The sequence below is a fragment of the Haliotis cracherodii genome, unplaced genomic scaffold (assembly GCF_022045235.1).
Source record: "Haliotis cracherodii isolate W230 unplaced genomic scaffold, xgHalCrac1.p SCAF_12, whole genome shotgun sequence".
Taxonomy (NCBI): Eukaryota; Metazoa; Mollusca; class Gastropoda; order Lepetellida; family Haliotidae; genus Haliotis; species Haliotis cracherodii.
The window spans coordinates 23,615,778-23,632,801 of NW_027266267.1; the positions used below are offsets into that span (position 1 = coordinate 23,615,778).

The 17,024-nt window shown below is 40.9% G+C and overlaps 1 protein-coding gene across 1 annotated transcript; it reads left to right on the plus strand.

Annotated features, from left to right (window-relative positions):
* The first annotated feature begins 9,577 nt into the window (after window positions 1–9,577).
* Window positions 9,578–14,991, plus strand: LOC139458272 (protein PIF-like). Its single transcript, XM_071239650.1, has 9 exons — window positions 9,578–9,644; window positions 10,828–10,932; window positions 11,454–11,627; window positions 12,121–12,312; window positions 12,605–12,760; window positions 12,968–13,350; window positions 13,466–13,595; window positions 14,001–14,092; window positions 14,959–14,991. Exons 1-9 carry the CDS (start codon window positions 9,578–9,580, stop codon window positions 14,989–14,991), a joined length of 1,332 nt encoding a protein of 443 aa, XP_071095751.1.
* Window positions 14,992–17,024: the final 2,033 nt, after the last annotated feature.

The following is a 17,024-nucleotide window of genomic DNA, read 5'->3' on the forward strand; positions in this document are numbered from 1 at the left end:
AAGCGACACATCCCTTTCCATTTCTATTTCCACAAGAAATCTCTGCTAAACGCTGAATTCGAAGGTATTTATATAATGAGCATGTGTTTATGGATCACAATAAAATGGTGATGATACCACTCACGAAAAGGTGAGCGTATTATAGAATTGTCTTCCATATGTTTACCATGAAACATTTTGAAAGATTTTGCTGAGGCCTTGACTATTGTAACCTTGATCAAAGAACGTTTAAGCAAGACTGGTATGACGCTCTTTCAAATCCTCGTAGAAAGAGCATGTTGATCCTCAAAGGAAGAAAAATACAGACACCAATCGTGGAGCTGCTGGAATATTGTTCACCAAAAAGGGCACGTTCACTATTGGAATGTTTAAGTCATCCCTCTTGTCATACAGCCATACATTTCCTTTATTTCTAGTTCAGGGGCGTAAATCAGATGAAGGAAATTGGCAATTTGACAATTTTTAACGATATCCGATCATCGATATACCTGAACCTTAAGTTTAACGTCCTGGCCAAATTTCCTTGCTTTGATTTTTCCCATTCAAGCAGAAAGTCCGATTTCACATAAATATAGAAATAGATCCGCAAGGAGGGGAGCACAATTGGTGCCAATAGGGATACCATCTTCTTCCCTAAATTGCGTATTCCCAAATTTTACATAGATGTCATCAATGAGGACGTCCAACATTTCACATATTTATTTCTCAGTTAACTTCAGATGATATTTGCTTTCACTTTTGACACATTTTCCTAAACCTCTTAAGATAAATATGTAAGTCCATCTATGGTAACCACGTTCAGTAGCAAATGTCCCATTGATTGAGGAATTAAGTTTTTCCCGAAATGTTTCGTGTGTGATAATGGAATACAAAGTTGAACATCAAATATTTTCAGCTTCTTCTCTGAGATTGCAAAAGTTAAAGCAAATCCTTTGCAGTTTTAGAATTCACATGGTATTTAGTCCTGCCTTGATGGTAATAAGGAGCATAGAGAGATAGTGTATTCAGTATTGAAGTGGCCTAAAGTACAATTTCTTTCATATAACATGGCTATGATATACTAATAAGGAGTATAATTAATCTTTGAGACAGGGATTTGGTAGTACATTCGCTGGCCCAGCAATATACATTTCTGTGTATGGATTTGTATGGAGCTTTGTAATCCAGTACAAAAAATCGCTGTGTCTTTAGGTTTTAAAGTCAAATAAAAATTTGATGGACCTGATGCGTTCTTAACATACTAGCTTTAAATGTAGCCTCATTTGATATTTCAGTTGTACCAATTCGTGATTACATACATGGTCCTGACGTAGAAGGGAGGAATCTGGGATTTGAAACCATGGAGAGCGACACGCTGACCACTGGGCCACCCGAGCCCCCAGTTACTTGTACATTAAGAAGATTGAGACATTGTTGAAATAGGTTATGCCAAATTTGCGCGTGTTATATTGAGTGTGAAAATCCAACAGTATGCCAATTCGAAAAGTTAATCTCTTTTTAAATTACCTCTCGTATCTCCTACCAGAATGAGCACACCGTGCATGCACACAATCCAAGTACACATTCCGCGCTCCATCTCGACTGACTGTGAACTGCCCTGTTTGCAGTTTCCTATTCCCTATTTAAAGTAATAATTTTGAATAATTTCCGCCTACATCTAATTTATAAGCGAAATCTTGTGTCTGTTTAATGCAATCGTTGTTGTGTTTATTTATCGTGCTTAAACGGGTAACACCCCCAGGATATAAACAGCGTCAAACATTGACGAAAAAACGTGTTTGATTAGTGTGTGAGAGAGGGAAAGAGAACGTTAACACGTCAGTCAAACGCTTCAACACTTAAGAAGGGGGGGGAAGGGGGGGGGGGGGGGGGGGGGAGGGCGGCAGGGTAGCCTAGTAGTTGAAGCGTTCGCTCGTCACGCCGAAGACCCGGTTTCGATTCCCCACATGGGTACAATGTATGAGGCCCATTTCTGGTGTACCCCGCCCGTGATATTGCTGGAATATTGCTAAAAGCTGCGTAAAACCATACTCACTCACTCACTTCAATACTTGGGGTACATAGAAAAGGACTTTTCGAGTCCTATGGTTTATCACCGATAATTATTCCTAATCACTCAATGAAGAAAGAATGGCGAGGCTCAATCATAATCATTAACTATATGATAGAAACCATTGCCAAGGATAATATATGTTTGACATACAGTAAACTCTTTGTGAACTCATTCTATTATTCATCTGATTTATCATGCAAAAACATTGTTCTCATGCAGATTATTCAATAAAAGCAGCGGTTATATATGACAGAAAGCACTACCAACTAGAAACGTTTGACATCAACTAATGGATGTTTGGTCAGTTTTATCACGCTTTCTGTGTTGGTTGCAAGCACAGATTTTAAATCAGTTTATTTCCTTGAAAACGTGTTTTTGACAGCATAATATTATGTAAAGTCTTTCTCTTTCGAATTGAGTATGCATTCGCAGCAGTTATAAAACAAGCAAATGCATATTCCTGGTACTATGGTGTCTCTGTTGTTATGTGATGCATGTCATTTTGGAAGGCAGCTGATATATATCTTGTCGTTGATGGCGGTTTGGATAGCTAAGTGGACAACGCAGTACCGTAACACGCAGAGAAATCTAGTTCGATCCCAAGTAACTAATCATGAAAGTATCAACTCCTGTGGCTTTCACACCGATATAATCGGGTGTTGATACAAACGACATCAGAGTCCACGTGCACAAAATGATCTCGAACGAACTCCCATACTTTAACATAGACTTACATTAGTCTTAGAGATGATATGGCTTTGTGCAAGTGATGTACGTAGAAATTACAGGCAGAATCCTTATTGGCAAAATGGCCATACATTGCCATTTTGCTTATGCCAAACCATGGATTACTAGATGTACTAGATAAGATATCTCAGCTGACAATGTGTCACTATTGATATACTGTAAACTACGGTTATACGGAACACAAACGGAGCATTACTTTTAGTTCGTTATAATCTTAATTCGTTGTCAGCACATATACGGCATAAATACAACAAATGGCTGGGACCCAAAAATCGGTTCGTGAAATCCATCAGTTCGTTATAAGCATGTTCTTTATAAAAGCAGTTTACATTTAAAATGACATGAACGGTACACGTTCGGTTTGTTTTTGAAGACATCTTGTGTGTCAAATACTACTATATATATATATATAAATAGAGAGAGAGAGAGAGAGAGAGAGAGAGAGAGAGAGAGAGAGAGAGAGAGAGATTTCCCCATCAAAGCTACACCCATATCATGTCGGCCTGTAAATAATAGAGCCTGGACCTTACCGACCATCACGTGGACACTTTTAGTTGCAGCAGGATCCTACATCGAATTTATCGTACGGACATTTTTTTTTTTTATGACTTGATAGAAAACAGTTGTTTCACTGAGCTGAGGTTAACTTGCGCTATGTCACGTTACTTCCATTGACTCGGAAAAAGCGTGCGGCTTTTGCTTTGAAGCGGTGAATAAAGGATATATTCTGCCTCTCAGAATCCCACGTGCAGCCTGATTTGCTCGTGGCGGGGTATTAGAGATGTACTTACCCCCAAAGTGGGATATATACTATTTTATTAAGATGCACTCAGCAATGGATTTATGTTATGGTGGCTTAAATACTACAGCTCGCTACTGTTGTCAACATACAACATTGGGGTTGACGCCGTGTTTACCTCTCCCGTCAAGGATTGGTTGCATTCGCTGGGGTCACATCACAGACATCCTCATCTCTTTTGTGTGTTCTAGCAGGGTAATTCTGCAAAACCTGTAAGTTTATCAGTGGGCTAGGCCTTGTATTTGCCATGCCTTGGTTAGCAAAATGTTTTGCCTTATCGTTATATAAACCTCCATTGACGTCAATCTATAGTGTTCCAGGCGGGTTAAAGGGGCGGTCGGGTAGCCTAGTGGTTAAAGCGTTCGCTCGTCACGCCGAAGACCCGGGTTCGATTCCCGACATGGGTACAATGTGTGAAGCCCATTTGTGGTGTCCCCAGCCGTGATATTGCTGGAATATTGCTAAAAGCGGCGTAAAACCATACTCACTCACTCACTCACTCACTCACTCCAGGCGGGTTAAATTTCATAAACAGGGATGTTATAATATCTCGGGGAGTTTATTTATACATTTTCCGTTTATACTGTAATATTTCGATCAAGAAATTTATTCAAATTTGCATTTGAACACAATGTAATGAAATGTCGCATCTGTGGTGTTTTACATTGCACTTTAACATTGTGTCTATGTATGAAGGAGTTTCCTCCCTTGGATCAGAAAATAAAGAGCATGTCCGAAGTATTGTCTCTCTCTGTTCAACCGAACAAATATCAACGTGCATACTGGTACAAACATAACGTTAACACCTATCGGCTCGCTAAACATCACATTGGCGACGAGTGAATTATTTTGCAAGTGACATTATGGCTGACGAACTCGAAGAAGTCCAACCACAAGGGCAACAACGCCAGCTCCGGTCACGGTACCTTTACCTCACTATCTGCCATTCGACTGGTGGTAAGTTAGTCCGTTGGAACAAGTGGAAATCGCGGCTTGAGAACAATGTATTTGTAGGTTATAACATCACTGATCATCGACAGAAGAGAGCGTTGTTATTTTCATTCGGATGCGATGACTTTAATGACATTGTGGACATTCCGGCAGTTGATCTCACAACGGGTGAATGCGAGACACATTTCGGGAAGCGAGAGACTGCCATCACGAATGACTTCAACCCGCAAGTAAATCTTGAGTTCAAATAGTACTCTTTTCATCAAATGTGCCAAGGGTCAGATTTGATTGATAATTTTTATCACGAACTGCGTCAACAAGCCCACACGTGTGGTTTTGATGAAAGAAGCGATGCGGAGATAAAATCTCAGCTCATAGCAGGTTGTAGATCTAACAAAGCTAGTAAGAAAGGGTTGAGTAATCCGAACATGACATTGAATGAACTTTTAATAGGGAGCAGAAGAGTTGAATTAACACATGAACATTCTGAACAAACTCAGGGTAATTCCAGTCATGCAAGTGCTTCAAACACACATCTAATGTTAAAGAAGAAGTTTTAAAGGAAACCTCAAAAAGCAAAGCCCGCTGTATCACAAAAGAAACCTCAAAAACAGAACACATGTTTTAATTGTGGTAGCAAATGGCCCCATGCTGGTGGCCAAAGGAACTGTCCAGCTTTTGGAAAAAACATGTGGAAAATGTGGCAAAAATAATCATTTCACACGCATGAATAACATAAGTAGTGTTGATAGTGCACCAAATCGTGGACACTCAAAGTCTGGGCGCATGGTAAATAACGAGTCTGAAGATGATGACTTTATTTTCTTATCGCAAGATGAAAGCTACAAACGTAAAAAAATCGAGTTGAAAGTAAACGGCAAACAAACGTCATGGTTGCTGACCCAGGTGCGTCAATCAACACAATATCAAAACTGGGCACAATACGCTGATTCCAAAGCCTCAGTCAGATTCCATATGAAAAAGAAGAACCTGTGACTGACAGATTTGTAGTGAGTGAGTATGGTTTTACGCCGCTTTTAGCAATATTCCAGCAATATCACGGCGGGGGCTTCCAGAAATGGGCTTCATAAAGATATGTCTACGTATTGTTTATTTCTTACAAACAGTGGTGATAAGATGTTTTCTTTTCTTTTTGTGTTTCCCTAATTGTAAAGTACAGTCGGTCAAAATATTTTTTGTCAAAAGTCCTTTTATTTCTTTTCTGATGTCAGGGTTCTTTTGTCGGTCACTCTTGTTAGGAAACTGACACAATAAAAGGCCTGATTATCGATGTAATAGTTGACAAATTATGTAATAATTTCATATCGTACAAGAGTCAAAGTGTTATTCGCAATGTTATGTCTGTAGCCGAGGTCGGCGATTACACATCCTCAGGTCATAACACAGGGTGTGAGACACGCTGGCGACACGTTTTCCAACAAACTTTGAATCCACTCACATGAGTGTGACAGACAACAGTTCTGCCATGCCGAAGTGTACAATTATTTATATGAAGCGTCGATATATAACGACGGAATGATTATTGACAACCATCCATGAAAAATAATGATCGTCGAGACGAATGAGTGACGTCAAAGCTGAGTGTCAAGATTAAATCTTGCAAACTTGCAGGTCAACACTTTTCATACTCAGACATGTGTTATGTGAAGGTTACGCTTGTAAAGCCTTATCCGTCGCATTCCTGTATTCATAGTGCGAACACGACGAAGAGATATCGTACAGCTTCGCACGTGTACTGTTATATGACAACTATATCCATGTCGAAATACAGGCCGAGTCAGTCCATCGTTCATTTTATTCAGATCAGCCGCTTAGAACTGATTTAAATATTTTTGGGATTTATGGGTGAGTGAGTGAGTTGGGTTTAACGCCGTTTTTAACATTATTCCAGTTATATCGCAGCGTGTCAGCTAAAAGGGGAGGAACGCCCGAAGTGATGCAGGTCTCGGACGTTTACCACTTCGGTGAAACCCACGAGCACGGGTATGGTGCTGATAAACCTAGAAACATAATCGGAGCGAACCGGGATTCGGAACCACAATGATAGGTTTCTGGCGTGCCCAGGGGACGCAACTCTGCCCAGCAAATCGCGGCGCCTTAGGCTACTTGGCCATCCGTGCCCACGGGTGTTTATGGTATAAAAATAAATTCCTGTGTTCGAACTTTGTAACTACAAGCATTTTTATGACCTGACAAGGTGATGGACATCGAGTTTTAATTTAACACATATTAATATGTCTCGACGCATGGGATTCAAGTAGATTCAAGTAGATAAGCAGACTTTGATTACTCAAGTACCTTTACAACTGCAAATCAGTAATGTTGCTTGACAATTCGTTTTTGTTTTGTTTGTTGTTTGTTATATTACCCCTCACTCAGCAATATTCCAGCTTTTTGACGGCGGTCTGTAAATAATCGAACCTGGACCGGACCATCGAGTGATGCATATTATGAGCATCGAACCACGCAATTGGGATCGATGACTTGCATCGAGCAAGACAGCGAGCCTGACCACCCGATCCCGTTAGTCGCCTCTTACAAGCATTGTCGCCATTTACGGCAAGCATGGGTTGCTGAAGACCTATTCTACCTCGGATCTTCATGGGTCTCTGGACGATTTATCTTAGATATTAACACTATCACAGGGATACTAGAAGTGATCTCTGCATTGTGTCACAGATCTGTACGCAAATGAAGCTATTGCTGAAACTATCAGACATTCCATTACGTTATAATACTTATTATTGTATGTACCATATAGGTGAGGTGAAATGGGGTTTAACGTCGCGTCCAAGATTATTGCACGTACATAGCGAAGCGCATGCACGTATGTGTGCGTGTGGCTGCTTGTACTAGACCGGACTGATGCCGATCTATACTGCTAGCTCACTGAGATACCATGCCGCAGTTTAACATGAATACCTCACTCAGACACAGTATACTGACTCCAGTCCTTGTTTTAGCCCCTTAATGCCGAGCGCCAGACAGGGCAACAACAACCATCTTTTAACGTGTTTTGGTATGACGCGGCTGGGGATCGAACCCCGGACCTTCCGCACTTCGAGCGGACGCTCTACCACTAAACCACGGAGGCGGTCACATATATACTGAACAAATAAGAGATCATAAATACTTTGGAGATTCATTTTTGAGCATATATATATTCATGATTCTTTGTTTTTTTGTTCAGTATATATTGCTGCAGATCATATGATCGCTAATAAAATATGAAGATTAATCAACCTGACGTCAATAATGATAACATGTGCATATGAACAGGTAAAGCCAAATTTAACATATGCATGTCTATGTATCCTTTGTCTTCCGCCTGGATATTGCTGGTGTATTGTTTAAAGTGGCGCCTGTAATACCACACTCACTCACATAATACTTACTCACTCAATAGGTGTCTCTGTGTGTGTGTGTGTGTGTGTGTGTGTGTGTGTGTGTGTGTGTGTGTGTGTGTGTTTACGCCGCTTTCAGCAACATTTCAGCAAAACCAGAAATCGAACCCGGTCTTCAGCGTGACGATCTAACGCTTTAACCACTTTTCTACCCAATCGCCCCAAACTCAGAAGTCAAGGGCTTATTTATGAAGCAAATACAAAGGGTCTTCGGAGTGCCGTTGTCCCTTCGTATCGTCCCTATCTGTGGTATACATGGCACATGACAATAATCCTTACATAACATTTTCAGCGGGTCATAATCCGTAAACAGGTATCATGGATATTTTCCACATACACTCATTCATATCGCAATTCAGATAACAATGTTATGTATGTTCATGAAACGAAACATTCAGCCTTAAGCACTTACATCATCCAATAAAATCAGTTTCTTTACATCAACCGAACAGGATTATCTCAAAACGGCTCATGTGCACCGATACACCCCGACGACATGCGATGATAGTCGGCACTATCCCTAACGGCAATGGTTCCTAGAGTTTATGACATCAGAGCGCCCAGGGCTGCATTACCGTGTGGTCATCGCAGGCCATAGACGAGCGATTCATGCAGATACCACATTTACAGATAACGCCAGTTGACCACTCGTTGAAATATAAAGAGGTCACAAGCTACACTGGACATTGTTTTCACCGGGTTCAACACAGCAGAACACTGTCAACAGTTCTCTGACTTGACTCACGCAAACCTCAAGGTAAGATACTTTCATATTCATATTTATCGAAGTTTAAGTTTTCATAACTGTTTACAGGTTTAAGGTTTAGCATAACTTATTGCTGGATACATTAAAGATACATTTTGGGAAAGTGAATGAGACAGTATTTAGCAATATTCCAGTAGTATCATCACAGGGGTGGGATGGAGGTGGTGGTGGTACGCCAGAAATTAGCTTCATGCATTGTACCCATGTAGGGACTTGAACCAGGGCCCTCGGCGTGACGAACGACTCCTTTAACCACAAGGCTACCCAACGCCCCAGATGCACATGTGCAATTATTATAATGTTTGCCATATTACCATGCATCTGAACAGTGAGTGATTGAGTTGGGTTTAACGCCGCTCTTAACAATATTCCAGTTATATCAAGGCGTGTCAGCTTAATGTGGGAGGAAAGCCCGAAGTGATGCAGGTCTCAGACGTTTACCACTTCGGTGCAACCCACGAGCACGGATATGGTGCTGACAAACCTAGAAACATAATCGGGGCGAACCGGGATTCGAGCGAACAATCATAGGTTTCTGGCGTGTCCAAGGGACGCAACTCTGCACAGCGAATCAGGGCCATCCGTGCCCCCGCATCTTAAATGTAATACATTTGTTGGATGATTAAGATATCGGAAGTATCTTATTGGTATAGACTTCAAAGAAACTTGATTAAAACTGGTAAATATAAAAAATCTATTTATCAATGCATTTGTCATTCGTAGCACAATCATGTGAAATGTTTTCAAATGCTATGAACACATCGAATGATTATGTGTCAGTGCAGTGACGTCATAACTTAATCTTTTCGTTTCAGCTCCTTTGAACGGACGGCATAATGGCAATGGAGAAAATGTGCGGTGTCGCGGCAGTGATGCTTGTTGTCATGATAACGCAGACCGAGGGTATGTACGTTTGTGAAACATTTTGTATGCACTTCTGAGCAAAATAAGCATAAACATGAAAATTGAATTTGTATTCAATACGCCAGCATCACGGGGGGGGGGGGAGGGGGGGTCACGGATGGCCCAGTCGTCTAAGGCGCCAGGTCTCGCTGTGCAGAATTGCGACCCTTGTGCAGGCCAGAAACCTATGATTGTGGGTTCGAATCCCGGTTCGCCACGATTATATTTCTAGGTTTGTCAGCACCATACCCTTGCTCGTGGGTTTCACCAAAGTGGTAAACGTCTGAGACATGCATCACTTCGGGCTTTCCTCGCTGACACGACGCGAGGTAACTGCAATACTGTTAAAAGAGGCGTTAAACCCAACTCACTCACTCACTCAACTTTTTGGAAATGTAGGCCTCATAATTCGACATTCAAATGTTAAATGACTGAACACAAATCACATGCTTGAAAACGTCGCCAAATTTATATTGAAGACGTTGATCATCCATACCAAGTTGTTATCAGTTAAATATTCAGCTTATACACGAAAACCATGGACCTCGAATTCTAGTTTAAGTTTTTTTAATATAAATTTACGACCTCGTGCTTTCTAAAATATACAGGTAATGAATGTATATAACTGCATAGTCACAAGTCTGGAAACAGAGACTTGTACGTAAGAATTGCCTTCTTCAATATCATTTATCCTTTAGAGGGGTATAACCGGAAATATACAGCGTAAATATAAATAAATAAATAAATAAATAAATAAATAAATAAATGAATGAATGAATGAATGAATGAATGAATGAATGAATGAATGAATGAATGAATGAATGAATGAATGAATGAATGAATAAATAAATAAATAAATAAATAAATAAATAAATAAATAAATAAATTTTAACGTTCATAATGGTAAATATATTATGTCAGTTCTTGTAAATAAATGCCCTATAAGATTGCTTAATTAATCATTAAGAAAAAAAACACTCGAGGCAAATAGAGGAATCGATTACATCTATGAACGCAATAATGCAAGGCAAGCTCCGTCAATTTCCTGAACAGCCAATCAGGAAACAGTATTCGATGAAGGCGTTTGTGTGTGTAACGTAACATTGTATTTAATGTATATGCACAAGGGGAGATTTAAATAAATAGATCTGTCTGTCCAATAACTGTTGTGATCATATTTCAGCCGCCGCCTGTGTGAATAGCACCGACTGCGGCGTCAACGCCAACTGCGCCAACTCCACCTGTGTGTGTGATCCAGGGTATCAAGGAGATGGCACCACCTGCACCAGTGAGTACCATCAGCAGGGAGACTTTCAGAACATAGTGCTGATTACAGCCGATGCAATAACTGTTAATCTCCGAAGTAAACGCCCTCCTTTACATTAAACGTTTATATAAAAAAAAGACTTTCGCATATAATTGAAATGAACAAACAACAAAACAATTGGTTGCGAAAGTGCACTTGACAAAATACTTTAGTGAAGATAATTTCTCAACTTATGTAAAGCCATTTGCTAATTACTGAATGAAAATGCGCAATTCGACCAATATATGGCTGTTGACATATCACTGTTGACAAATATATTTCACATCTCGATAACACTACCAACAATGTTTGACTTACGAATTTTTCTGACGTGAAAAGAATGAGTGAAAAAAACATGCACTTGGCAAATTACTTCGGGAGAGATTAATCATTTCCTTCTAAACAATTGCCACAAAACAGCATTCTGATGGACACATTTTTTATTGAAAATAGACGAGCTTTGACAGACCTTTCACCTGATCTTTCACGTCCTTGACCTTCAGCTATGTGCAGCATGTTGGACTTCCTGCTGGGGGTCGGGTTCCTCGCCCTGCCAGGGGACTGCAGTCGATTTGTCCAGTGTGACGTCACAATACCCCAGGTGCAGTATTGTGGCTACGGTACAGTGTGGAGTGACGTCATAAAGGCGTGTGTGACACCAAGTGACGGCAACTGCAGTAAGTAGCACAAATCAATTTGATACAAACATTCAACAATTGAGTCAAATTTAATTAAGAAATAGTTCACTACAACTGTTTCCAATAAGATCTATAAGGGCCTAGCCTAGTGGTTAAAGCGTCCGCTCGTCACGCCGAAGACCCGGCTCCCATTCCTACATGGGTACAATGCGTGAAACATTGGTAAATAATAAATTGTCAATACATTGAGTGAGTAATGTGCTGAAAAGCCTCAATTAACAAAATTATCCAAAGAAACCCATGATTGTGGGTTCGAATCCCGGTTCGCCCCCATTATGTTTCTATGTTTGTCAGCACCATACCCGTGCTCGTGGGTTTCACCAAAGTGGTAAACGTCTGAGACCTTCATCACTTCGGGTTTTCCTCCCACATTAAGCTGACACGCCGTGATATAACTGGAATACTGTTAAAAGCGGCGTTAAACCCCAACTCACTCACTCACTCAAGTTTTTGATTATTTTATGTTTTCCAGCCAAGTGCAGTGGACAGGCTGACGGCGTCGAGCTGCCCTACCCCCTCATGTGCAACTCCTACTGGCAGTGTCAGGGTGGGGTGCCACGTGCCATGTGTTGCCCTGTCAACAACACCTTCGTGGATGGATCGGGGTGTGTCAGTGGGTCATGTGCTGACACTTGTCCTCCTGCCCTGGCCAATTACACAGCAGGTAAATTCACATTAATATACCTCTGTCAAGGCTAATTACACTGTAGGTAAATTCATATCAAAATACTCCCGTCGAAGCTAATGACACAGCAGGTATAGTCACACGAATATACATCTGCCCAGGATAATTGCACCTTAGGTAAATTCACATTACTATACTCCTGCCCAGGCTAATTACACAGCAGATAAGGTGTTATTGCATATGTTTGCATATTCAGATTCTGTAAAGACATGTACTTATGTGAACAGTTATTGAAATCAAAATATAAAACACACCTCTTGCCACCACACAGATCCATGTGAGCTTACGCCCTCTAGCGACGGTTCCGAGTTCTACATGGAGACAGTGCCCGGATTTGGCCTCATCAGGAGGGACTGTCCCTCCGGCACCAACTTCAACAACGCCACCTGCGGCTGTCACGACGTCGTCAGCGTTCCCTCACCTCCACGTAAGTCTCAAATCAGATATTTGAATTGTCTTGCTACAAACTATATGTATAACAAATCTCAATTTTCAAACAAACATTGCTCAATGTTAGTAATTATTAACTTTTTCAACACGTTGGTGTAAAATCCGATCTGCGAAAAAAAGATATATATTGAGGAATCTCTATTTTAAAGCAACCTTCCCTCATTCCCGGAATTATGCATTCCAGTGTGCCCTAGGATGGCTGACATCTACTACGACAACGCCACCACCGCATTCGTCGACAATTCCACCAACGACGCCTGGATCCAGGTCAACAACGTCGCCCTTGGCAACAAGCCAGTGTTTTCAGGTTCCAGTAGTCTGACGGTTTTCGCTCTGGCTGGCGTCACGTATGGCTCCAATCTGGAAATCGACACCGTCTTCTCTGTCAACCCCTCCTCTCCCATCAACAACCAGATTGTCCTCCAGAACGGCAAATGTGACGACAACGGAGCTTCCTTCATGCTCTATGTCAACGAAGTCCCTGGCAACGCCTCCATCATGGACGTGACCTTCACCCTTCAAACTGGCAATTCCGTCGTCGAGATCAACTCAACCTTGACGGTCGACGTAAGTGACGTTTTTCAGATGTAACAAAATTAAAGTGATGCAACTGCTGTCATACATAATACGGATAATAATATAAATAATACAAATAATAAAACAATTATGTTGCTGTATACAGAAAACCACCACAGTGAGGGTTGAAGTCAAGTACCCAACCCGCAGCAACAGCAGCACCTACTCCTTCACTCTGTTCGACGACGACACCGACATGTCTGTCACCTCCGCCACGGACGCCATGCCTATCACAAGTGAGTTACGTCATCTTGACGTCATCCTCCGCTCTTTCAAGGCAATGTTGAACTTACTATCACACTTATCTGATATTTCCTGGCTTGTTCTTTGACTTTGAAAGCATAATGAAAGTCAAAATCAACTCAGACCTGACCAGCCGATCCAAGTGCCCTCTTACGACCTGCAAAGGTCGTTCGGGATATATTCGTGCCCAGAATGCCGGCTCATGCTCTGTTTGACCAAATCCCACTTTGGAATTCACAAAAGGCGTCAAATGCACTGAATTCTGACCATCTGACTCCGTTGCGTTTGCGTCACAGCACACCCCTCGTCGACCTTGTACATTGAAATAGATTCCAGTTTCACAGTCTGATATCTTTTATGCATGTTATATTAATGCCAATGATGTGTCCCTCTCGCAGCCACCATCACAAGGAAGAACGCAGAACTACAGATCGGGAGTGGAGACTGCACCAGTCAAGGATTCTCTGGATTTGTTGGATCTATCTTCAAGGTAAGCATTATCCGACATAAAGTGCTTCTTTATTTTGGAACGGAGTTTCAAAATGTATGAAACACATATAAATATATTGACAATAACGTCTTGACACAACTACCGATGGTCATTATTCAATGACATTCTTTTAATTAAATTTATTTTTTTAATGATATGTCATCATGCATTGATTACATGACATCACAGAAGAATATTCTTATGCATAATGCACATTAACATGCCATTAACAGCAACACTCCAGCTATATTACGACGGTCTATAAATATTCAAGTCTCGACCAGACAATCCAGGGACTGATATCATGAGCATCGACCCATACAATTGGAATGCGATGGCATACATCAACCAAGTCAGCGAATCTGACAAACTGGTCCCGTTAGTCGTCTCTTCCTATAAGCATTCTAACGCGAATACGCCAATGAAAGGCAGCCTACATGAACTTGTATTTGATTAGGATATCCCAACGAAGTGTAAAATATATCGATTCTTTGTTAACCATTTTTTGCTAAGTTTTATCAATATTACAACGGCGTACACCGTAAAAGGACTTGACACATTGTAACCATGTAGGGGACTGAACCCGGACCTTGGACGTAAAGAGGGAACGCTTTATCCACAAGGATATCGCATCGCTCTAAATATAGGAACACAGAGTGTTCATTAACAGGTTAACTGCAACCTATGTATATCAAATTTCGCTGTGGCTACGAATCCTCAATGACTCTTGTGTCAGCACAAGGCTTCTGTCCTATTGGTGTCACAAAAACGCTTAACGTATAAAATCTTTACTTCTTTGACATGTTGTCAACTTTTAAAATTTCAAATCGGGAGTGAATTAAGTATTATATTTTATTGTTTTACAGGCCGGAATACGAAGCTGCGGATATGGAATCTAGAAAAAAAACAGAAAACAGTTTGCTTGCTTTGGGGGCAAATGGGAACACTGTATGAAGGATTCGTACAAAGTAGAAAGCTCGGTCTGCCAGTCAAGCAACGACTGGTTATGTATCTACGTTTCATGTTCGTCAACTGACCCAGAGACGACTTAAATAGATCACCAGCATCACATTTCAACACAATTATTATATTTCATTTTTAAGATGATTATTTATGACTTTATTTACAACAATATGATATTTATTTTGAATAAAATAAATGAAATCGTCTGAATGTGTTGCATTTAGTATTTTGGTAAAGTACCCCAAACGTTCAATTTTAACTATTGTCCACTGTGGAGAGATTGCCCGGTAGATAAAGAGTTGACTTCTCGTGCCTAAGAACCAGGTTTGATTCTGTAAATTGGCATATTATTGTTTTTCACTGCCGCTTTAATCGTTACAAAAACTCACTCAAGAGTTTTTCTCGGACCATGTTGTAATTCTGCCACAAGAAACTGACAAGATGTTACAACGAAGTAAAACAGCCCCGCGTCCTTCAAACGGTAATATAATGATATATTACCCAGGCTAGTTACATGTACAGTATGCCAATCCAAACTGAACTAAGCAGTATGGTTTCTCAATATGCGGCATGGTATCTCAGTGTGCTTGCAGTATAATTAAATCGGCATCAGTCAGGACTAGTACATGCACACACACACACACACACACACACACACACACACACACACACACATGTGCATGCACGTGGCTATATAAGTGTAATAATCTTGGACACGACGTTAAACCCCATCTCACCTCACCTATATTTGTTGAGTCATCCTTATCAATTCTTTTTTTACATTTTTATTGCATGTATTCTCCCAGTTACATGAAACGCATATGACGTGTGGACGAGAACTTGTAAAATGTATCAATAATTCTGGATATGACAGCTGCATATTTGATCATTTTGGAAAGTTGTCTGTCTTTGCTGTTTATGTTCATAAATGAGGTTTCAGTGTGGGTGAGAAAGTTTGGAAAATGGATCCACCACCAGTACTACAATAAAACATTGATGTCTTCCATGACCTGGAGCAGAGTCATTGCATTTGGAGGGAGTGAGTTAGTTAGTTAGATATGAAGCCGCTTTAAAACAAATATTCCAGTTATGTCACAGATAATTCGCTTAATGTGGGAGGAAGGCCCGAATTGATGCAGGTCTCAGACAACGTTGGTGAAATCCACTATCACGGGTATGGTACTGAAAAACAAGGAAACATAATCCTGGATTTATGGCGTGCGCAAGGGACAACTCTACACAGCGAATTGGGGCATCTTACATGTAAATGCTCCAGCTCACAGATGTTGCAATAGGTGCTGTGACGGAATGGTTACACGAGCCAAGGTTTGTTTGTTGTTTGTGGTTTAACGCCGCACTCAGCAATATTCCAGCTATATGACTTCGGTCTGTAAATAATCGAGTCGGGACCAGATAATCCAAGCGACTGACCTCAAGACAATCGATCCACGCAATTGGGATACGATGACATGACTAATTATGTGATCCCGTTACTCGCCTCTCACGAAAAGCATAGTTGCTTTTTACGGCAACCATGGGTTGCTGAAAAGCTATTCTGTCCCGGATCTTCACGGCTCTGCACGAGCTAATGCCCCATCCACATTATTTACCATATCTGGCCTCAAGCAGCTTGCGTGGGCAAAGAGTAAGGAGGATCAATATAGTAAGTTATATTCTCCTTTTTCTTTATGTTGGTTTGGTTTGTTTGTTGTTTAATGCCGCACTCAGCAATATTCCAGCTCCATCAGGGCGGTCTGTAAATAATCGAGTCTGGACCAGACAATCCATGATCATCGATCCACGCAATTGGGATTGATTACATGCATCAACCAAGTCAGCGAGCCTGACCACCCGATCCCGTTAGTCGCTTTTTTACGGCAAGCATGAGCAGTTAGGGAAAAGCTGAGTGTAATATAGTAACTTGCTATATTCTCCTTTTTAATTATGTACTGGTTAGTATATATTTACC

Excerpts from the sequence above, each read along its gene's own strand:
- LOC139458272 (XM_071239650.1), top strand. The coding sequence starts at position 9,578 with ATGGCAATGGAGAAAATGTGCGGTGTCGCGGCAGTGATGCTTGTTGTC. Across the intron at positions 11,628-12,120 it reads ACCAAGTGACGGCAACTGCA|CCAAGTGCAGTGGACAGGCT; the intron begins GTAAGTAGCACA and ends TATGTTTTCCAG. Across the intron at positions 13,351-13,465 it reads ACTCAACCTTGACGGTCGAC|AAAACCACCACAGTGAGGGT; the intron begins GTAAGTGACGTT and ends TGCTGTATACAG.